At 48.3% G+C, this 23077-nt stretch overlaps 7 protein-coding genes across 7 annotated transcripts; 4 read left to right on the top strand and 3 right to left on the bottom strand.

The window, feature by feature from the left end:
• Positions 1 to 327: 327 nt before the first annotated feature.
• N7517_004634 (aromatic alcohol reductase) lies at positions 328 to 1346 on the bottom strand (the record flags this gene model as incomplete). Its single annotated transcript, XM_056722364.1, has 3 exons — positions 328 to 780; positions 842 to 1255; positions 1311 to 1346. 3 exons carry the CDS (start codon positions 1344 to 1346, stop codon positions 328 to 330), a joined length of 903 nt encoding a protein of 300 aa, XP_056578614.1.
• Positions 1347 to 2391: 1045 nt separating this feature from the next.
• On the top strand, positions 2392 to 3949 carry N7517_004633 (transcription factor domain-containing protein; the record flags this gene model as incomplete). Its single annotated transcript, XM_056722363.1, has 3 exons — positions 2392 to 2450; positions 2498 to 2588; positions 2642 to 3949. 3 exons carry the CDS (start codon positions 2392 to 2394, stop codon positions 3947 to 3949), a joined length of 1458 nt encoding a protein of 485 aa, XP_056578613.1.
• A 76-nt stretch (positions 3950 to 4025) lies between these two features.
• Positions 4026 to 5900, bottom strand: N7517_004632 (FAD-binding oxidoreductase; the record flags this gene model as incomplete). The annotated part of the gene is made up of 4 exons (XM_056722362.1): positions 4026 to 4193; positions 4243 to 4424; positions 4479 to 5532; positions 5595 to 5900. 4 exons carry the CDS (start codon positions 5898 to 5900, stop codon positions 4026 to 4028), a joined length of 1710 nt encoding a protein of 569 aa, XP_056578612.1.
• Positions 5901 to 6669: 769 nt separating this feature from the next.
• On the top strand, positions 6670 to 10239 carry N7517_004631 (uncharacterized protein; the record flags this gene model as incomplete). Its single annotated transcript, XM_056722361.1, has 9 exons — positions 6670 to 6744; positions 6798 to 6945; positions 6996 to 7090; positions 7152 to 7763; positions 7818 to 7970; positions 8024 to 9211; positions 9265 to 9393; positions 9457 to 9573; positions 9637 to 10239. The coding sequence occupies 9 exons, from the start codon at positions 6670 to 6672 to the stop codon at positions 10237 to 10239; spliced, it is 3120 nt and encodes a 1039-aa protein (XP_056578611.1).
• A 1271-nt stretch (positions 10240 to 11510) lies between these two features.
• Positions 11511 to 15751, top strand: N7517_004630 (uncharacterized protein; the record flags this gene model as incomplete). The annotated part of the gene is made up of 4 exons (XM_056722360.1): positions 11511 to 11800; positions 11858 to 12014; positions 12069 to 12516; positions 12570 to 15751. 4 exons carry the CDS (start codon positions 11511 to 11513, stop codon positions 15749 to 15751), a joined length of 4077 nt encoding a protein of 1358 aa, XP_056578610.1.
• A 230-nt stretch (positions 15752 to 15981) lies between these two features.
• On the bottom strand, positions 15982 to 21126 carry N7517_004629 (DNA-directed DNA polymerase zeta catalytic subunit REV3; the record flags this gene model as incomplete). The annotated part of the gene is made up of 2 exons (XM_056722359.1): positions 15982 to 20840; positions 20892 to 21126. 2 exons carry the CDS (start codon positions 21124 to 21126, stop codon positions 15982 to 15984), a joined length of 5094 nt encoding a protein of 1697 aa, XP_056578609.1.
• A 335-nt stretch (positions 21127 to 21461) lies between these two features.
• On the top strand, positions 21462 to 22874 carry slu7 (mRNA splicing protein SLU7; the record flags this gene model as incomplete). Its single annotated transcript, XM_056722358.1, has 1 exon — positions 21462 to 22874. One exon carries the CDS (start codon positions 21462 to 21464, stop codon positions 22872 to 22874), a length of 1413 nt encoding a protein of 470 aa, XP_056578608.1.
• Positions 22875 to 23077: the final 203 nt, after the last annotated feature.

Raw genomic sequence — 23077 nt, 5'->3', positions numbered from 1 at the left:
TAGAGTTCCAGGGGATTGGCATAGCAAAAAATCAATAAAAAACAACAATTGTACTTACCGCTTCGCTGGTGATGGGGTTGAAGGCTTGTAGCATTCACCGCGACAGCGATATCGCTCTCAGCCAATTGCCTTGCCCCGCGATTATGTCAGCTTCTGCGTTCGGACAAAAACACGACTCCCCGATTGGCCAAAATATGTGGGTCGTTGGTCAAAGTTTAATCTCCCGAGATTTGGCTCGTTTGCATTTCTTTCTATGGAACGTCATGTATCCATGGAATGTCAAAAAGGCCATCAGAAAGTGCCCTGTGATATGCCTCGACCTTTGACCTATTCATTAAGCACACGCTTGACAATATCGCTAACAGTTTCCAAGTGAAGTCCCAACACATTATTTGCCAGATCCTTCTCTTTGGCATAGTTTGAATGGAGCCCCGGGGTGTTGCCAAAAACAGTGGCTCGAACCAGAGCAAAAGCACCATTAAAGTCCCCGACAGCAAGCCTCTTGACTGCCTCGTTGACTTGAACGTCGGTGGTAGTCTCGTTTACGGTCCATTCAACTCCCGACTCCTCCTCCAAAGCAGCAAGGATGTCTTTTTGAGTGGTTTCAACCGAGGCAATGAACAGAAACTGGTTTCTAGTTTCATCAGGATGCAGTAGAACAGAGGCAACTGCCTCACCGAGGGCCTTCTGATTTGTTAGGGTGAAACTCTTGTTGCCTCCATCCCAGATAGTAGCCGTATGACTGGCAATGTCAAATTCCAGAAACCCGTTTGCAAGACCCTATTCAAAACTCACTGATTAACTCAAGCCTAGGAATTTCAATTTGCGATGGAAGACTTACCCAGTCAAACAAACCGGAAGAAGCAATACCAGTCCAGGTCAACCCGTCGGCCTCCTTACTTTTGAGGTACTCGACGAGTTCCTTCTTCTGTCCGAATATTGGCAGCAACTGCACCACAGCATCGTTCTGGCTGTTTGCCGAGAACTCAGATGGGATGAAACGATTGACACCTGCGCGGATGGCAGCATCGACGAATTTCTTCTGCTCGCCAAATGCGTTGGCACCCACAGCCGAAATGACGACGTCTTGGCCCTTGAATACAGCCTCGAGACCTTTGTCTGAGTATTCGGTGTTGAGAACAGCTACACCGGGTGGGAAAGTCGCCTCGCTCTCCTTGCGGGAGATGACGGTAATTTTGAATTGGGAAGATGCAACAAGGCCATCGAGGATGATTTTGCCAATGTTTCCACTGGCCTGCCAAGTTGTTAGCTGAGGAAATATGTATACTCTGAGCATGGAGTCGACATACACCGATAATTGCAACTTTCTTCGAGTATGAGGCCATTTTGGGTTGTTGCGCTGTAAATGAAGTCCTAATCTTGGATGGAAATACTTGTGCTTTCGTGCTTGAGAAATATTCAGCACCGAAGATGGAATGTCATCTTTATATGTTTTAGTCCTGTGCTATTTCCCTTTCTCTATCTGATATTGATTTCATATCACGGACTGTGTATGCAAATGCTGCCTAGCACAATACGGATCTTCTGTCCGCTCCTCTGCTTCACCCAATCAAACAATGCCCATAATTACTCCGAAGCAATTTCTCAAAGGAAAATAATATGATGCGATCTACTCCGTCTCCGAAGTGCCAGCCGGTCTTACGCTTAGAAATGCGGACTGGGGCCTCCGTCGCTCCGCCCTAACCAATCAGCTCACAACCTCGTATCAACTTGATCATGTTGTGATTTACACCCTCGCAATTCCCCAGTCATTATTACAGCCCCGAGCAAGATCTCGAGTCAATGCTTTATCCACCTCCCGCCATAGTGCGCTCTTGTCTTGAGTGTCGCCGACGAAAAATCAAATGCGACAGATCGCTGCCTTGCTCGTACTGCGTCAAAGTCAAGATAAAATGCAGCTACGCGCCCCCAAGAGCGGAACCTACCGTTACCCAAAGCAATAAAGCTGGCGATCATCTGGTAGTCCGCATCGAAAGAATTGAGCGTACATTAGATTGTTTCCAGCAACGTCTCTCTCAACTCCAGGGGCTTTTGCAGACTCGATCTTCTTCGCCATCCGTTGGTGGAAGTCATGGCCATGACCCAATGCACCAGTCCCATGAAAGCCATAGTCACAATGAAAGGGGTCTGAATCAAAGTCCATCTTTATTCAAATCTCTCCCGACTTCTGTGCTCGAATATTTTCGGCCTCCCCGTCTTCTGGTATCTTTCCTATGGCAGAAGTATTTGGAGAACGTGGAGCCAATGCTCAAAATCCTACATGCACCAACGGTCCAGAGACAGATATTGAATAACACCCAATTTCGAGAGACGCTTGGAGCACCCACGGAGTGTTTGATATCCACCATTTGTTATGCTGCTGTTGCAACAATGACGGTGGAAGATTGTCGTGTTGAGCTTGATGAAGACAAACACGGAGCATTGAAGAGGTATGCATCTGATTGAAAACCATAAGTCATCCCGCTAATATTTCAAGATATCGCACCGGAGTTGAAGTCTCTCTCGAAAAAGCCGATCTATTGAAATCATCGGACATGACCGTCCTCCAAGCCTTTGTCATATACATCGTACGTGATACTGACACAAAAAGATATCTGATATTATCTGACAATTGCTTTAGGCCTGCAGCAGGTGTTATGATGAAGGAACAGAGATTAGGAAGTTTCTCGCGAATGCCATTGGAATTGCGCTCAAGATCGGCCTGCACCGCGATCAATCTGCTTCAGGACTACCACCCTTTCAAGTCGAAATACGGCGTCGACTCTGGTGGCAGATATATATTCTCGATATTAATATTGCAGAGGACTGTGGCACAACCCCGCGTATTCTGGAGTCATGGTTCGACACAAAACGCCCTTTGAATGTGAGCGATGCAAGTCTCGACCCTGATATGAAGGAACCGCCTCAAAACTGCAGCGGGAAAAGAGAGATGATCTTGAGTCTCACAAGATCTGAGATCAGCAGTTTTTCCCGCCGAACTATCTTCTCTGACCAGTTTTGCGAAGAAAACTGCTACCCGGTTTTATCAGCTTCGCAGAAATCCACAGCGATAGATCTTTTCAAAGAGAAAGTCGAACAGCAATACTTATCGCATCTAGATCAAAGTATTGCGCTAGACTATTTTACAACTATCTCCAGCAATCTTATAATTGCAAAGCTCAAATTGGCAGTGATCAAACCCCGAGCGAGACAAGACCAGTCTATGCTCACCCATGTGAACTTCCGAAAGGTTTGCACGGAGATTCTGCAGAAAACTACAGCTTTGAAACGCCATGAAAAGTGTAGACAGTGGCTCTGGAGTCTCCAAAGCCACATCGAGTGGGATGCCTTGACATGTCTCCTCATCAATCTTTCTCTGGCCCCAAAAGGGGAGTTGTTGGATTCAACATGGCAAACGGTCAATGAGACATACGATTACTTGAAGATGGACGGTGATTCCCGACGTGATCACCGCTGGGAGAATATCGAGGAACTCCGCACGAAGGCTCTATTTTCTCGGGACATGATACAGATCAATCCATCCCAATGGGGTGCATCACCAGATAACGACAGCGGCTTCGAAGAATCACACACCATGGCTACAAAATCACCACAGCAGCTTGGTCTAGGAACATTAAAGCGGCAAAGAGAAAACGATACGAGTTCTTCCCGCTCTTCTCCAGGCGAGTTGGAACCTATAATCCCGAACTGTCTTTCTGAGGTGCCGAGAATTCAATCAGAAGCCCAAGAGCACCTTCCACGTATGTGGGCGTTGGCGAATGCTGCCGCGGCTGCTCCGACAGCTATCGACAGTTCATCTCGCATGGGACCAGCCAGTGAACCTGCAGATATACCGAGCTCAGGCACTGGCTGTCAGTGGAGTGCGACTCTCTTCGAGCGCTACTTTCAGGTCATGGGCTCTGAGCAACCATCACCGCCAGGACAATGAAATTCTACTCTTTGCACCATTTCACTAGAAATCTGGAACTTTGTTCATATATAATGTATACGACGCTAAATCACAATCAATGTCCAGGGCCCGGTGTCTCGTCATCGTAATCGAAGATCTTGCCAGGGTTCAGCAGCCAGCGCGGATCCAATGAGCGCTTGATACTGCGCATGACATTAATTGTCTCCGGTCCAACTTCCTTTTTCAAAGATCCCTTCTTGCCCAGCCCAATGCCGTGCTCGCCCTATACTGAATTAGATGATATTCTTGTATCTCCAAAATGAACGACTTACCGTGCACGAGCCCTCCATCTCCAGTCCACGATCAACCATATCGTACACTACTTTCTCGACACGCGCCCGCTCGGCAGGATCGTTGCGGTCGTACATAATGCTTGCGTGGAAGTTTCCATCGCCAATATGGCCAAGGATACTGGCGAAAAGGCCCAGGTCGACCAATTCTTTCTTAGAGATTTCTGCAGGGGTCAGTGTTAGTATAAATGCAAGTAAGGCTTTTTTGAAGGTCATACCAATGATATCAGGCAGTCGAGAGATAGGCACAGCCACATCAGTCGACCACACCTCTGATCCCTCCTTACGGAGCGCCATCATACTCCACAACGACTGCTTGCGCGCAGACCACAGGTCATGAGCTTCGCGGTCATCGCGAGCGAACTCGAAAGTCTGCGCATTGTTACCCTTCGCGATCTTAGTCGTCAGATCAATGCTATCCGCGACACCGGCGACAGTTCCAGAGAACTTGAAGAACAGCGTAGGCGAGACCTTCCATTCACGGCCAGTTCCACCGGCGCGGTTAATAACGTCCATCTGGACATCATCCATGATCTCCATACACTGCACTGAGACACCCTTGCGAATGAGCTGCATAGCAGTCGAGGCCGCGTCCCGAATAGTCGGGAACGCGACAACACCAACGCGAGTCAACTCCGGAAGCGGTGCGAGCTTCAAGGTAGCCTCTGTGACAATACCAAGCGTACCCTCGGAGCCAACAAACATGCCGGTCAAATTGTATCCAGCGGAAGTCTTGCGGGGACGTCTACGGGTCTTGATGATGCGACCATCAGCCAGAACGACCGTGAGGTTAATCACCCAATCCTTCATGGTACCGTAGCGGACGGCATTAGTGCCGGAGCAGTTAGTCCCGACCATACCGCCGATCATGGCGGATGGGCCTGGGTCGACGGGGAAGAACATTCCCGTGTCCTTGATCTGCTCGTTCAGATCCATCCACTGGATGGAGGGCTGGACGACGATGTCCATGTCGTCTGGGTGGATTTCGAGAATCTTGTTCATGAAAGCGAAGTCGATTGTCATGCCGCCGTGCGGGGCGGAGAAATTGGCTTCCAGGCTTGATCCGCCGGAGTAGGGGATCATCGGCATGCGGTATTTGTGGCATATCTTGGCGATCTCGGAGACTTCTTGGGTGGACTTGGGGTATGCAATTGCGACGGGGAGACGGTCGGCGTTTAAGCTGGACCATTCTGAGAAGCCATGTGAGTGGAGTTCATCTTCGTCGGTGCCGATTGAATCTTCGCCGAGCTTGGTTCTTAGCTCGTTGATGGCCTGGGGGGGGGGGGGTTTGTTAGCGATGGACATGGACTGGTGTGAGATTATGAGGGATTTACCTTTTCGAAGTCCTTCACTGAACCATATTGAGGCGTCTTGGGTGTCTGTGTGGATGTTTGTGTATATGAGGAGACGCCGTAGCCTACCCCCGCAGCAAATGCGGAGACGAGAAGGGCCTTGGCCGGAGTCCAAAAGGGTGAAGGGGGAGCATTTGAGGAATTGCTCTGTTTTGTGTTCTCTGTGTTCTCTGTTTTCCCGGCATTGGAGCTATTCGATCTAGCACCGCGCGACAGAATAGTGCGCGAGACCTGAGGCCGACATATCGGAGCCGGTAGGGCTCGTGAGACCCGGAGAACTGGTCGCATAGTGAATAATTATATAGAGAGCTTATAAGAATTGAAGCTCAAAGAGAAACAGGAAGTCGTTAAAAGGGAAATGGAAATGTCGATATTGCGGACCGGCATGATGTGACCGGGTTTTTGTAGTGTCGGACTTCGGCCGAGAAAGCTGAGGGGATCGTTCTTCGGACTCATAGCCGGAGCCTGGTCCCTTAAAATTCCACACCCCACTGTAATATAGTACTATAAACCACTATAATCCCTGTTGAATCCCACTGTAATTCCGCCCTCAGGCCATCTCAGGCCTGCCATTGCCGAAATTGTGGAGATGCCGAACGTGGGGGCGAATAATATAGCCGTGGAGGACGAAGGACGGAGTCGGGCGAGAACTCCGGGCTTTTTTCTTTTTTTTTTTATAGCGGAACTTATATATGGACGTTATGCTCGCAACTTGACACCCTTTCAAGTAACTAAGAATAGTCGGCTTATATGACCTGGTCATTTCTTTTTGATATCCCTTTTAGTAGTCTTTTTATATACTTTTTTTATTTAAGATACTTCACCCCCTTATTGGTGTTGTAGCTAGAAAAATAGAAAGAGAAGAATTAGCAGAAAATAGGATATAGATGGTTATAAAAGTGTAAAATGTGGTAATTTAAAGAGCAAGTAGAAAAGTGAAGATGTAAATGGTTGACGGGGCAACGAAGGGGAGAACCTCGTACACGTCGACATTTACTTTGTCAGACTGTATCGCGTACTAACAGATCCACCAAATTAACACCGATGCAATTTTGAAATGGCAGGGCAACTCGCTCAATTAGTGCGCGAGGTAGAGCGCCTAGTCACGGCGCCTTACGTGCCTTCGTTACAGGTAAGTCGGCCGAGACTGGCATTAGAGTATACATGCTAATAATACCCGTGCAGGACCTCCATGATCTGGTATCCCAAAGCCGATCTTCAACAGTTGGCGCCTGGGCATTATCTAAGCCCTGCCAAGTTGGCTTGTTGGCTGATGTTTTGATCGAAGCCTTATCGCGATCACGCGTCGCTCTGTCTTTGATCACGGCATTCGGTTTGTACTCAATGAAAGTCTTATTGGGACTCGAGTCTGACATGTTCCAGCATCTACACCGTCCTTTAGAGATGCGCTGCTCGAGCGACATTCGGTCATTTTGGATGCCTTTCTAGAAAAGGCCCTGGAGACTAATGGGACTGAGGTGAGCTTTATTCCTTGGAGCTAACAAATGCGAGCTAAAGCGCATCAGCTAACTATTTCAGTATTTCCCGGCATGTATCGCATTATTCTCATCGCCCCTGCCAGCGGATGTTGTGCCACCAGCCAAGATTGCCCCCTTCATCACGAAGCTGGTCAGCATGATGGCAGAGAATCCCTGCGTTGAGACTGTAGCACCTCTCCACGCACTTATCTCAGGACTCAAGGGCTCGCCACGGATCTTGAATGATATTTCATCCGAGGTCATGTCCAATCTTCAGCTGGAGTTCACCAAGACACTGCGCAACTTGGACGATCATATGGGCAATCTCTTATGTCTGGCAACTTTTGCACAAATCGCGACCGCACTAAATACAGCATCTCAAAATCAACACGGATCAGAAGCGTCATGGCTTCTTAGCATTAAACATTTCTTTGGCCAGAAACGGGGGCTCAAAACACTCGACTTGGTTGTCTTGCGTGTGATACTCGCTTGCTCGTCCAGTTGTAACTTGGCACCACCCCAGGCGGCTGAGAGTATTCAGCTGGCCATTTGCATTGCTGACGCAATTGAGCCTGAGCAGAAGCAGGCCTGGATGGCAGGTAATAAGCCTAAGATTGCTAAGCTGTGCGAGAAGGCTGTTAGAGATGGTCTCTATGGTCAAACACAAACGATGGTTAGTTGTGCCTATCTTGCGTATCGAGACGAAATGCTAATTCCTTGATAATAGGTAATCGTGTTTTTGCACACACTTCTCCCGGCACATTCGTTGCCATCCCAGCTACGGGAACTTGGCATAAAGATCCTTTTGTCCGAGAACAGCCAAGAGACTATGGAAAAGATACCCCATCAACTAATTCCACGCCTCGCAAAGTCTTTAGCTGTAAGTATAAGAGCTCCTGTCCGTGGGCAACTCTTGAAAGCTGACACCAACAGGAATCTGGGGAACCTGCCACTCGTCAACTTTTGACCTATACTTTCGATGTCTTAAGGGGTAATAAATGGTTGGGGATGGGACAGCTCGCAGCACTGAACCAGGCACACTTCGTATTAGCTGGTGTGCAAAGAGTACATCCCGAGCTCATATTTTCTAATGTCAACAACTCCATGGCCCCACTGAGGGAAGCTCTTGGGGAGATGGTTGAATACTTTCCCCGACAGCCAAGCGAAAGCCAATGCAGTGGCGGAGCATGGTGTGGATCTGAGCTATACACAAAGCAAAACAAGCTGTTCCTATCTCTATTAAAACTTTACAACATGGTTTCGGCGCAAAACGGAAGCGACATCCTCATGAAATCCTTCATGGGACGAGTGGAGCAATCAATGCCGAGCCTCGAGTGTGCCTTCTCAACAACAACCCCCAAAGCCTTCCGTGGCTCCCTTGCTTTGCGCGACAGACATGACATCTCGTCTAGTCAGATCAACCGTGACTGGCGCTCTGGAGTTACCGAACTCTTTATGCAGAATGCCCAGACCTCTCACGACAGTATGATGAGAAAGATTGAGGATATGTGCTTCGACCTAGAGAGTCGCTGTCACGATGTCGAAGGGCCCTTGCGAGCTGCTGAAGAAGAACGGGACAGATATGCGAGCGAAAACGAGCAACTGAAAACCCAAAATACAGAGCTTGAAACTAAGTCAGGGGGCTTATCCGAATGTTTTGTTGAAGCTGGTCACGAGAACACACGTCTTGAACAACTCCTTCAAGGTCAATGTGCATACACCGACGAGCTGACTATGTCGCTCGAATCTGCACGCGAGGAACTCCAGCAGCAGCAGCGGAGTTCCGAAAAGGCACTTCTTGTTGAAAAAGAGAAGGCCCGCTCTAAGGAATTGGAAATGATGGCTACTTTAACTGAAAAGGATGATCAACTGGAAGAGCTTCAGCAGGAGATGTGCAGCTTACAAATGAAGAATGAGCAGATGCGCCAGAGTCTCGATCAAGTATCGAGCGAAAAGGCTACGTTATCTGAACTCTCTAGCTCTCTAAAGCAAGAGCTTGCTAGTGCTACAGAGACATTGAAGCAGACCAGACTTCTTGCTGATGAGAAAGAAGATGAAGTGAAACGCCTCCTGGCCCAGGAGGAGGAGTTGCGAAAGCAACTGGGGTCCATGGAAGCAACGGTGAGTTTGCTGGCATCAATCATTACGAATTGGATTATACTGACTCTTTCCAGGTTGCACAACAGAATATTGAAGTTGAAAGGCTCTATTCTGCATTGGAAGAATCTGAGGGAAAGTCGCACAGTGAGATTGAAAGGCTGAAACATGACCATGAAGCGGAAGCTTCTCGGGCCGCATCTGAGGTATGTCTACGCATGCACTAAATCTGTGTATGAATGAAACTGATCATGTATCCACATTTTTAGATGGCGAAGCACGAGACAGAAAATCGGCGATTGCATGCAGCTATGCAAGCTGCCGCGCTTGATGCTTCCAGAGATGCGCAATCAAAAGACAAACGGATCCACCACCTGGAGAGAAAAGTAATTAATACCACCCATATATGCAAAATCCGCAAAATCCACACATTCTAACACTAAACTTAGGTGCAAGCCTTACGAGACGAACGTGCTGCCAAGGCCCGCGAGTTCTCAGAAGCACAACAACACATCGGTCGTCTAATGGGCGTGATGGGTTTCTCTGCTAACGCCCCTGAGTCAAACGCCCCTCCAACCCACCAACGAACCAGGTCCTCCGTCAACACCACTCCAGCTGCAAGGACCCCACAAACCATAAGTGATGATGAAGATAACACACAGTCAGCGCAGCCCTTTGAGTCTATGACTTCCAACTTCAATGGTCCTACTCCAAAACGACCAAGAGGGAATCGCAAATCGCCTTATGACCTGAATACTTCTCCTGCTACAGGTCGCAAGACGAAAACCCCACCGCCGGCCACCGGCATATCTCGTTCTGTGAGAAAACCACTAGCAGAGACTCACCGCAACAGCCCGACGAAATCACAGTCTAGCAGTGGCTCGAAACGAAATCAACTGGATGACTCCTTCCAGGAGACGCAGGATCAGGGGAACTTTGAGGAGAATAGGTTGCAGGATTTGGATTTGGATATGGATCTGGAGTTTTCTAGGGACTTTCTCTTTTCGAGTACGGCTTTTACGGGGTCGACGGATCAGATTGCTCCGCAGTGAGAGGGTTGTTAAGGTGGTAATGGAGTGTGACTATGTACATATTTCTTGGATAATTGAATCATGTCTATCAGATCTCTTGTTTTCCTATGTGTTATTTGATATTGTATTCAATGCGCGTTTCGCTGTATCATTCGATGTTTCTTTCAGTTTGTATTTTGGTGTCTCTTTTGATCTGTCTTCCGATGTGTCATTCGAGTTTTCTTTTGAAGCACCTTTTGAAGTGTCTTTCGAGTTGCCTTTCAAATTGTCTTTTGATATGTCTTTTAATGTGATATTGAATGTGTTATACTTAGTTGCACATTCCTACGTAGTAAATAATCTACACAATCTTAGAAAACCCAACTGCCTTGACTGTAGTCTTCGATTATTTGAAGGCATCATTACTGCCATCACTGCTCAAAAGCCTATATTATCTGCCGCTATCTCAAGACAATTCTTTAAAGCTTTGGAGTATGTTATTTCATTCCTTCATTCCATTGTCCCTCAGATTATTCACTGTCTTCGTCTCTTCGGCCTAGACGGTGATGTATTCGCTTGTACCCTCTGGGGCATAGAATATCCATATCTGCTTTTTATTCATCTTCCCCGACATTTGCCAACATCGAACTTGCTCAATGTATACAGAAAGCACTACACATGTTTGGCTTCACTACCTCTTCAGCTTTTTAAAAGCAGTAAGTAATCTATCCCCTATTACGATGTCACTTTCGTGTGGCTAATCTATCCTTAAACGAAGATATAACTACCAATCTAGGTGGTTACGTCAGAAATGGTCGTCTTGAAGAGTAGTTGTGTCTAACGAATTGAACTATACATAGGAAGACCTCTTAGCTTCACGTCCAACTCGTTCTTGAAAAGAAGGATATGGCAGCAATAGTCTGCATATGACCAATGCGTAAGTAAATGTTTGCTGCATTTAAGCCTGCTTATTCTCACTTAGACTTAATTCAGACTTGATCGGGTGAGCTCTCACATGCCATGTCTACTATATCTCATTCGACATTCAGTTCATTAGTACTTGAAGAGGATCGCCCCTTCTTTTAAATCCGTTTCTGTGCCTTCCACAGTCGACACCCTTGAGAGGTCGCTCTTTCCTAATTTCTCACCTTCCGTTTGTTTTCTTTGCCTTCTGTGTCAATTCCTTCCTATAGAATCCATCCGCCCTTCTTCTTCTTCTTCTTCTTCTTCTTCTTCTTCTTCTTCTTCTTCTTCTTCTTCTTCTTCTTCCTCTCCTCAACCTCTTAACACATAAGCTTTCTTGTCTTACCACGATGGCCGGCCCTGATCTTCCAAGTTTGCAACACCCAAAGTCCAACGTTTTGAGGATGGATCCTCCTGACCCTCATCGCTCTCCTCGTGGTCCTTCTCGTTTCTCGCCAGTCCAGACCTGGATAAGCTGGAGATCCTGGAAAACTTGTGCGGTGGACTTGCTTAATATTCCAAGAGAGATGAACACGCATGACATCTACGAGGCCTTTCATCAGTATGGGAATCTGATTTCCATTGACATTTGGGAGGATGCCGTGGGACGTCCTGATTCGAGAGCACGCATTCGTTTCAGGTGGGCACCCCATCAATTCACCATGTTGCTTAAATGCTGTTTTCTGATCATCCACAGACCCTCTCCAAACGATGACTTCTGGAGAACCGGCTCTTTCGGCGTGAGGCTCCGGAGTGGCCGTGTTGCAGTGATATCGCTCAGTATCTGTTGTGGTGACTCAAACGGGATGATTCCGAGCCCAGTCCGTCCATGTGTTCAGCTCCCAGGTGAATTGGTCGGTAAATGAATTCTATGAGATTAATTTCAAATACTGATGGTTATTGCGAAGGAATTACAAATTGTACAAGTCGACATCGGTATCCTCCTAGGTCGGTCCGCTGTGCATTATATGCAAAGCTTCAACAACCTGGCGTACCCCAGATGTGTGATTGATGTCATGCGAAAGTGCTTGGTACTGTACTTCAAAGTGGGAATTCGGGGGTCAGAGACTGCAGATGTGACCCAGCATGACTATCGTGTCAAAATCCCTTTTATCCAATTGTCTCAGATTTATCAACGATACTACAAACCCGCAAGACAGCACTCCTACTTAATTGTTCTAGATTCCGCTGCTATCTGGCATCGAAAGGCCAAAGACATTCAGTCCACATTGACCGAGCCGTTAAGCTGGAGAGAAGAGGATAGCTGGTACCGCCAGACGTCCGTGACACATAACCCAAACTCACTAAAGACGCTCCCCACAAATTTGAAGAAGTCGGGACATATCATTGACCTGGGTAAGTGCCGTCATCCATTGTAATTCTGTAAGCTTACCAGTGTTTCTTGGTAGGCCGATGGAACGTGTTCAAGATCTCATCCGTCCCCCATGCGGTCCCCGATGTGGGCTATTGCGACGATAACAATCGCCATTTGATGCACGTCGCTGAGATTTTCAGAGACTATAACATCACCATTCAAGATGGTAATCACTTTATCGAGAAACCAGACCGACCGGTACCAGTGTGGAATTGGATTGATTTTTCTGAGTCCAAGTCTAACAAGGCTTCTGCATTATTGCAAGACTTGGGCGATCAGAACTATCTGCACCTCCCATTCAGAGTCCGGTATCAACTGGAGGTTTGTTTGTCCCAGGGATATCTCTCTGAATTCACCATCACCCGCGAATTTGTAGAGAGAATAAAAGACCTTGGGGAAGACCAAGCTACAAGACTGCTAGAGTTTGTTGCAACTGAGAAGAAACAGTATCTTGCTCCTATGAAAATCTTTGATCTCAAATTTTTTAAGGGAGTGACTGATTCGAAGATTCCGATCTACTGTTGCTTCATGCGCACAGCACGAGTCACCCCGACTACGATTTACTACAATACCCCAACTGTAGACATCTCAAATCGAGTCGTGCGCGAATGGTCGAACAAAGGTGCACCTGGACGCTTTCTTCGAGTTCGATTTACAGATGAGAGAACTGAAGGTCGCATCAACGCGTCACTGGGTGATTCCAACAACGAAATCTACACCCGTGTCAAAAGAACATTGGCCAACGGTATCACTATAGGAGACCGTCACTACGAGTTCCTTGCATTCGGGAACTCCCAGTTCCGCGAGCATGGCGCATACTTCTTTGCACCGGATGCCGGTGTCTCAGCGGCAACTATCCGGGCCTGGATGGGCCAATTCAACCACATCCGAAATGTGGCCAAATATGCTGCAAGACTGGGACAATGCTTTTCGACCACCCGAGCTTTCACTGGATCCTCTGTTCAAACTGCTCCGTGCGATGACGTTATTCGTAACGGCTTCACGTTCTCAGATGGCGTGGGAAAGATTTCCAAATTCCTTGCTCAAATGGTCACATCCCAGCACAAAATTAAGACGCTCACTGGAGACCCACCTTCGGCCTTCCAGTTTCGTCTTGGAGGAGCCAAGGGCATGCTGGTTGTCTCTCCAGACCCTTTGCCTCAGGAGGTACACCTTCGGCCAAGCCAACAAAAGTTCGAAACCAATCAAACTGGTTTGGAGATCATTCGTTGGTCCCAGTTTTCTCTTGCAACTTTGAACCGCCAGTTAATTCTTGTGCTTTCTGCTCTGGATATCTCAGATGAAGTCTTCCACAACAAACTCAAAAGCATGTTGGGTGGTTTCCATCGAGCCATGTGCAATGATTCCAAAGCAATTCAGCTTCTTCAGAAGTATATCGACCCAAACCAAACGACCCTAACATTGGCTCAGATGATATCTGATGGCTTCCGACAACATGACGAGCCCTTTGCCAATACTATGCTCGAGCTTTGGAAATCCTGGCATCTGAAGCATCTCAAAGAGAAAGCAAAGATTGTCATAGACCAAGGAGCCAACCTTCTCGGTGTCATGGACGAGGCAGGTGTTTTGAAGGGGTACTATAAAAGTTCATTGCCGTGCAGAAAAGCCTCCTCTGCAGATAAACTGGCCGCTCTTCCTGAAATCTTTGTCCAAATCTGCCGGCTAGATGGAGATGGCGAGTACGAAGTCATTGAAGGTCTCTGCATTCTTGCTCGCAATCCTTCGCTTCATCCTGGAGATATTCGTGTGGTTCGAGCAGTGAACAAACCGGAGCTGCAAGCACTTCGGGACGTGGTTGTGCTTCCCCAAACTGGCGACCAGGACATTGCAAGTATGTGCTCTGGGGGTGACCTCGATGGCGATGACTACCTCGTTATCTGGGACCCTGATCTGATTCCAGAAAAATGGTTCGTTGAATGTATGGACTACAAGGGTTCCAAAGCCCCAGATCTTGACCACGAAGTGACAGTTGACGAAATAACTTCATTCTTTGTTACCTACATGAAGAATGACTGTCTGCCCCGAATTGCACACGCCCATTTGGCTTGGGCTGACAGACTCACCAAGGGTGTGTGGGAAGAAAAGTGCATCCGTCTCGCTCAGCTTCATTCTGATGCAGTTGACTATAACAAGAGCGGTGCGCATGCGAGAATGGCCCGGACTCTGGATCCCAAATTCTGGCCCCATTTCATGGAGAAGAGGTTCAAGAGACCATCCAGCATTTACAAGTCCACCAAAATCCTCGGTCAACTGTACGACGCAGTGGTCACTCCCGACTTCGTTCCCAAGCTGGAGAAGCCCTTCGACTCTCGCATCCTGGAATCCCCGCTAGCTCCAGCAAGTGAAGCCTACATGGAATACGCCTGCGAGCTCAAGGCAGAATTTGACATGAACTTGCGACAAATCATGGCTCAGTTTGAGATCAATACTGAGTTTGAGGTGTGGTCAACATTTGTACTCCGCCATGGTTTTGTGATTAAGGACTACAAGATGCAGGAAGACCTAGGCAGAATCGTCGGTGCACTCCGTCGTGGATTTCGTCAGCAGTGTTACGACAAAGTCGGCCGTGATGGTGGAAACATTCCTGTCTTGGTCGTCGCCATGTACCGTGTTACCCAGGAGCAGGTAGCCACGGCATTGGAAGCTCGACGCAAAGAGGAACTACAGAGGAAAGATTTTAGCGTTGTTGAAGTAGACTCAACTGAGCTTCCACTCATTAGCTTCCCTTGGATTTTCCCCGACGTCCTCGGTGATGTTGCGATGGGCCGGGCGCGACAAGGTCCTGCCTCAGAGGGAGTAGGGGGCGGCGATTCTGGAAAGCCTATCGGCGAAGGCGTGGTGTACACTCACCGACAGATCCTCAAGATTGTTGAAGGCATGGACAAAGGGGTGAAGCCGAAGGAGGTAGATGAGACCATAAAGCCCAACGCCGAGGCGGGCTCTGCCTCCGCACCCCCGGAACAAGCATTCATTGCTTGTCGACGCATTGACAAGACCAAAACCAAGTCCGAAGACAAGGATAAGGGTGTGTGCTTCGAGGAGGATGATGAGAACGAGGGAGGCGTGGAAATAGGCGCTGCTGAAGCTGGGGAGAAGATTGAAAAGAAGGAGGCTGAAACGGAGGATATTGTGGAAATGGAGGGCGATGTGCAGCCTTCGGCGCTTGATGCTTTGATCAACATGATTAACAGCTGATCTTTCGCTGTTTGGAAAAGAAAAAAAGAAGAAAAGAAAAAAAAAAGGATAAAAGGTCATCAAAATGGAAAACAACCAAAATGTCTGGCATAGTTAGGTGATGAGCTTCTCGTCTGTATCGATGTGAATGAATCTGGCTCAAATTCTATCCAATTTGTAGAACTAAACATTAACAAAGTCTGGGGTATATCCAAGTCAAACCAATTGCTTCAAAACAAGTATCTAAAAGACTACCAATTCAATCCCTCATCCCCCTTCCGTTCCAACAATTCAACAACAGGCTCCAATACAGCCTTGGAGTGTCTCCAATTAGCAGCATCTCTAGTCCTCGAGTAGAAGACAGAGCAATCCAAACTATCACAACTAACCTCATCACCAGGAGAAACACTCATGCAAGAGCGACAAATAGCTTCCAGATCAACCACTCTCTTCTCCGCCCTCCGCAACCGCGAAACAACATCCAGCAACGTAAGATGCGGCTTCTGCAGACAATCCCCACACACAGACACAGCAGCATCGGACAATTTCGCCCGACAAACAACACACGACGACGAGCGCATATAAGACTCAAGAGTCTTCCGACTAACCCCAACCCCAGAATTCGGCCTCAGCACCGACCCCTCAACTCGTCGAATCCGCTGCACCTTCGGCATCTCATCATACCACTGACGAACATTCGCACCAACAAGATTAAAAATCCTCTCTAGCGGCGGAATAATATTCTTCGTGATATAGTACTCAGCATCAATCTCAAGCTGCGCATCATGCAAAAGCATCTGCGGCGCAACACATCGATCAACAAGTCTCGACCCAGGCGCGCCGGTAACAACAACATACGGAACGCGCTCACCGGTCTGCGGTTCCGAACGCGGATCCTCCATCATGCGCTTTGTACTGATCATCGCACCGGCGGGGAGAGCACCACGCTCGGAATACGTTCCCAGTCTGACTTCGCGTGCGAAGCAGAAATCTTGAATAGAAATGCGACCTTGCATGATTTTTGCGCATTGGCGCTGGAAATAGGATTTTACCTGGGAAAGGTCTGCGGTGCGGAAGAGTGTTTTGAGGGCTTTTTCTTCTATTTTTTGTTCGGCGGGTGTACCGTCTCGACGGACGGTTTCAATTCCCTTTGCGTCGAATTCGGGTTCTTTTTGGTTCCGGTGTTCGTATTTGAAGCCTACGTACCGTTTCTTCGCGAGGAGGATGCAGGGGTGGTAGACTTTTTCGAATTTTAGTTTGATGGGTCGAGGGTTTAGGTTTGTTACTGCTTCGGCGATTTCTTCGCCGATGTCGAAGGCTTGGTCGCGGGTGCGTCCTTTTAGGTACACGAATAGGCTGTCTGTGTCGCCGTAGACAACTTCGGCACCCCAGCGTTCGATGGAGTGGATGAAGGCGATGGCTTTTTCGAGGGTTTCTCGTCCGGTTTGGACGATGCTGTCGGCGATCTCAGAACAGGGCATTCGGCCTGAGAATGAGGCGGAGGTGTAGCCATATGTGACGTTTGCAATTAGCTTCAGCGCTAGCTGTCTGTTGTTCAGGAGTCGCTGTAAGACCTTGTCGTCTTTGTCGGCCTTCATACCGCTTTTAACCATCACGCGGGTTTCGAGGATTTCGGAAAGCATCTTGGCTAGCAGGGACTGACGCGCTTCCTGCTTTGCATACATCATACCGTTTGGTGCGATGTTGATCTTGTCTTTTAGTAACTCGAGCAGGCGGGGTTGTCGCTTGTAATCCATGAATCCCATCTTATCTCGCCCACGCCAGTGCATGGCTCTGCCCAGGAAGGTTGAGTAGCAGTAATTGTACGCGATCATGACACTGGGGTATAGTGATTGGAAATCAAGCACTAGAAGTGGGCTCGTGTAGAAGTCACTTTGCGGTTCCATGACCAGTGGCAAGCATTCTAATGCGTTCTGCTGTCCGACCTGCTTTCTGCTTGGTGAGACGAGCAGGAAGTTCTCTGGCTTCGCAATTCGGAACATCAGGGACTCAACTTTGAACTGGGATCCACGGGAAATCACAGAGGCAAAATCAATGCCTAGCAATCTCGCCTGCTCGCTTGTCCTTGGTGCCAGTTCATTGGCTTCGAGAATTTCCAGATTCATTTGCACACGAGAGCTGAAATATTCCACGATTTTGAGGATATTGCGAGGCTTGCCGCTTTGGTGCCATTGCGTCAGGTCTTTGGGGGAATAATGAGGAATTCGGCGATGCAAGACATGAAAGACAACGTTCTCCATGGTGTACTGTAGCAAGCTCAGCTCGCCTTTCATGGCGCGCCAGATATTGAACATGTGTCGCCCAGTGATGTGAACGGACGACGAGTGGTTGAATCCCCACTGATCTGCCTCTTTCCCAAATCGTCCATTAGATTGGTAATTGGTCCTGGAAAGCTCCTCGCAGATGTCAAAGTCGTACTTCTTGCGCGCTCGCTCAATCACATATCCCCAGGAAGCATTGTGCACCTCGTACCCCGTGATGATGTCCGGATCGTGGTACCGGACAAGGTCTATGAGTCGGTTTATTAGGTCCAGTTCCGTAGGCTCGTGCTCGACATCAATCGTTAATGCCTTGGAGATTTTGGCTTCTGGCCTATCGCCTTCGCCATGGTAAACCATCCCAACATGAACTCCGGGAAGATGACTGTTGACCTCAAGATCCTCATCTTCGGATTGGATGCACCAGAACATGCAAGTGATCTCGTCCTCCTCGGGGTTCGCCATGAGGGTTCCGCGCGTGTTCACATGCACTTCTAGGCTCATCGTGCTCATGTGTTGAGCCTGGTGTTCCACGCTAGTGGACACTCCATTCTGCGAGTATTTGAAGCCATGTAAATTCTTCTGTGTTGGGCCCTCGATCTGCGAGAGAAAGTTGGATTTTTCGGCAGGTACGTTTTGGGTTGCTTTTTGGTTGGATGCTTGTGGGGCTTCTAACTCTTCAAACCACTGTATGACTTCCGACCGGCTTGGCGGAACAGGTGCAAACTCCCAGACCCTGGCGGTACACCCTTCTCGGAGGCGCTGATCAGCCTTTTCTTGACGATGTCGGTCGTGTGCTGTTGGTATCTGCTCACCAAACATTGCAGGTGCCTCTGCTGTTGGGTCAAATTCGGGTAGATAGTGAATGGTATTGCTCTCTAGCCGGAATTCTTTGCCACCATATTCTCTTGGTCGTTCAGGCACATCCGTTTCATCACTGTAAAATGCTTTCTGGTATACAACCGAGGGACGCCCATGTTCATTTATTGTTGAACTGACTTCGCTGGGAGTTGGGCTGGAAAACTTGAAGCAACGCAATGACGTGTTTGGTCTAAAATTGAATGACTGATGGAGGTTTTTCATGGTCTCAGCGAGATGTGGATCGAGAGAGACTGGACCCATCACTGTTGCAGACGAATGTAGCTCTGAAGAACTCTGATTTTCACTGGTTTTGCCTGACATTTCCATGCCAGTTCCGGAAGGGAAAGAACTCAAGAGGTGCTGAGATGACTTGGAGTCTTTTCTTAAAAAATTTGCCTCATCTTGGCTGTAACGCATAATGGTCAGAGGATCATTGGGGTCCTTGACTACCGGGAATTTCAGGCCGCTGGTGTAACTATGCGCCTTTGGACGGACTGTCCTCTGCGAGGAAGATGATTTGGGTTCTGATAACGAGGTTTCCGCGTGCGAATCCAAATTGCTATCAAAGGAAACACTTTTTTGTTTGTCATCTTGCTGATGCTTTCGCGTGTTGGGTGGTTCCAATAGCCCCTCAGACAAGCCGTGTGTGACCATATGTCTAGGTCTTTTGGTAGACAAATGGTTGAGATCGAGAGCTTCGAAGTGTTGTCTTTTTGGGGCCATACTTCTGCTTTGACTCTGGTCTCTAGGCCTTTTTCCTTGGGCTACGGAATCTTCTTCCTTGTAGACAACATCCATGGTCGCTTTCGGTTTGCTGGTTTCAGCAGGCTCCGCAGGTGCAGCCACATCTGGAAAGGGCAATTCGTCAAAAACCTCATCGTAAAAGCTATCACCCAATAGGTCCTCTTTCGTTCCGGAGACATCTTCGGTTCTCCCTTCCGATAAGCTCTCTCCTTGATCAGAATCCGAGTAATACTGTCTGTCGGCTTGAGAAGACAGAGCGAGACTTTCATCAACTGAAATTTCCGGTACTTTTTGGTCAGCTGATTCCTGGGAACGGCTGTTATCAAAAGTCAAAGTACTGATTTTGTCAGGAAAGAAGTCTTCGACACTATCCAACGCAGTCTTGACATTTTTGGCTTGATCATCGGTATCCAAGAATGTTCCAAATGTCGTATATTTGTTGCTATCCTCGTGTTTCTCATTAGAGGCAAGCTGAGATGCCATTTCACGAAATTCTTCCTCGTGTATCCAACCACCTCTCGACTGATCTCTTGAATCCGCAGACATTGAAATCAATTCCTCGGGTCCAAACGGAGTACTTCCGGGATCAGTGATTCCCATTCTCTTTTTGCGCCTGCGAGTTTCATCCTGCCACAGTCCAGCCATGCTAGGAACAAGCCGCTCATTAACTGCGACGGGTTTCAAAAGCTCGGTGAAATCATGGTGTAAAGGCCGTTCCTTTACATCAAGACGGTTCAGGATATCTTGAATACAGATATCAACCTCCAGCGCGCAATGGCTTTGTTTTTGTAACGCAGGGTGATCGAGTATGCTCTCGGGTGGGATTGAACGATCGTGCCAGCGATGGTCTAGATTGCTGAGCTCGAAATACTCAGGTACGGGTGCTCGGAATTTGACTTGACTGCAGCTCATAGTTGCACATCCGTACAAATTGTAGTCACACATCCATTGCGGGATGTATTGCACATGTGCCTCATAGGGTTGAAGTGGACGCTTCATCACAGCTCCCTGGTGCAGAAGATCGACCAGACGAGTTGTATGGAAGGGGTTTAAGAGATAAATTTTGAAGAAGAAGCGCCATCCGACATGGTATCCGTAGAACGGGACTCCTTTCACCAAGGTGATGTGCGCCACAAACGCTGTCCTCCGGTCATATGCATTTCGGCGAAAACTGACCGCCAGAGCATGATCGATTGAAAGATGAAGAGTTCGGATTGCCGAGTTTACTAAATTTTGGTAAGTCGACCTATCAGATCATCAATATGACTATCACTAACCATCTTCCGGCGCTAAGGACCCATTGTATTCGATGTAAAGGTATGGAAATGCGCCGTGGACATGTACGCAAACTCTCTGGCCAGTCTCGGTGGCTCCAAATATTCGGATCACAGGCACTTTGGGCTTAAAGTCTTTCTCTGAGACGTCATCACGAAAAGGTAGTGGAGGATCCAACTCCGACGCGGTGGCCTGATAATGATCGATATAGTTGAGGCGCACGCGGAATGGCTCCATCGCTGTGGTGTGTGGCGACCAGAAGCCACAGCAACATTGCGAAGGATAAATGGTTCATGCACCTATTATCGCATGCGCGTCCTTTTTGGCATCTCAGTAAGAATGGTTGAGAAAGCGCGACGGAGGTATGTCCATGACAACGCGAGATAACGCCTAGTCACGTGTTTTCATATCAATTCCAAAGTTCTCCACCCGCCACGCTCGGGCCTATCGCAACTTCACTCATCTTTCATCTCACTACAGGAGAGAGCTACAGGTGGCTCGATCTACTTCAATACTTACTTCCCTTTCTTTCCTAATCAACCCCCGACCCTCCCCCCTTGAACCTACCAGTCATGTCACGAAAACCCGCGGATGTGGCGTCAAAAACGCCCAACGAGTACATTCCATCCTTCATCTCGAAAAAGCCGTTCTACGTCGACGATGAGACAAACAACGACTACCTGGAGCATCAGCGTCTCCAGAAGGCCCTTCCTGATCAGTCAAAATGGTATGACCGAGGAAAGCGTGCGGGTCCAGCAGCCACCAAGTACCGCAAAGGCGCATGTGAAAACTGCGGCGCGATGACACACAAAACCAAAGAGTGTCTGAGTCGACCCCGAAAGCAAGGCGCCAAATGGACTGGAAAGGATATTCAGGCAGACGAACTTCTCCAAAAGGTCGATATGGGGTGGGATGCCAAAAGAGATCGGTGGAACGGTTACGATGCCACCGAATATCGCCAGGTCGTCGATGAATATGAAGAGATGGAGGCCATCAAGCGCATGGCGAAGGAGGAATCAAAACTTAAGAAACTTCAAGCCGGTGAAGATGGCGATGAGGACCCCGATTCGGATATCCGGTACGCCGAAGAATCCGATATGGGACGGCAACAGAGTACCGCAACCCGCAACCTACGTATTCGCGAAGACACAGCCAAATACCTGCTCAACCTGGACCTTGATTCCGCCAAATACGACCCAAAGACACGTCGAATGGTGGACATGGGTGCGCAGGACGATCAGGCCGCTGCACTTGTCGCAGAGGAGAATTTCGTCCGTGCTTCGGGCGATGCTGCAGAGTTCGAGAAAGCTCAGCAATATGCATGGGAGTCACAAGAGAAGGGCCTCCCTCAACTACACATCCAAGCCAATCCGACATCTGGGGAAGTTCTCCGAAAGAAGGAGAAGGTTGATAGTGAAGCTAAGCGTGAGGCCCATCGCAAAGCTCTCCTGGAAAAATACGGCGGTGGGGAGCATACACAGCCAAGTGCGCTGCGCGATACGATGGTCGTTGAAAACGAGCGATTCATTGAATATGACGAGAGCGGTGCTATCAAGGGCGCGCCCAAGAACGCAACCAAATCCAAGTACCCCGAAGACGTGATGGTCAACAATCATACTTCGGTCTTCGGCAGCTGGTGGTACCAATTCAAATGGGGATATTCATGCTGTTGTTCCACTGTGAAGAACAGCTACTGTACAGGGGAGGATGGAAAGAAGGCCTTTGAGGAAGAAGGCAACATGTTAAGGATGATTGGAACAGCCGATGACAATGAAGAGATTTCTGAGGACGCTGTCAATGCGAATGTCCCTCGCGAGTCTGAACAAGCCGAGGGCAGGGATCAAGAGCAGGACTCAAGTGCCAATGGAAAAAAGCGGACGCTGGAAGAATTGAAGTCAGGGGTCACAGAGGAGGAATTTGACTCATACAAGCGAAGCCGGTTGGCTGCTGAAGATCCCATGGCGAAGTTCATAGGGAAAGATTGATTCTGATGATGTTCTCCATATACTACTTGCATGGGCGTTCGGATGTACTAAAATACCCTCTTGATGTGCTGTTTAAACGGTGAACAAATGCACAACCCAATAATTTGTGTTTTATACCTCTTATGTGTAGTCGTAAAATCCCACCTCAGAATAATATACATCACCAAAATAGAACAAACATGAATCAATGATATCCACGACTT

This window comes from Penicillium concentricum (assembly GCF_028827145.1).
Source record: "Penicillium concentricum strain IBT 3081 chromosome Unknown utg000002l_segment0_segment0, whole genome shotgun sequence".
NCBI classification, from domain to species: Eukaryota; Fungi; Ascomycota; class Eurotiomycetes; order Eurotiales; family Aspergillaceae; genus Penicillium; species Penicillium concentricum.
The sequence above is the reverse complement of the archived record's forward strand: the minus strand, read 5'-3'. Positions and strand labels throughout refer to the sequence as shown.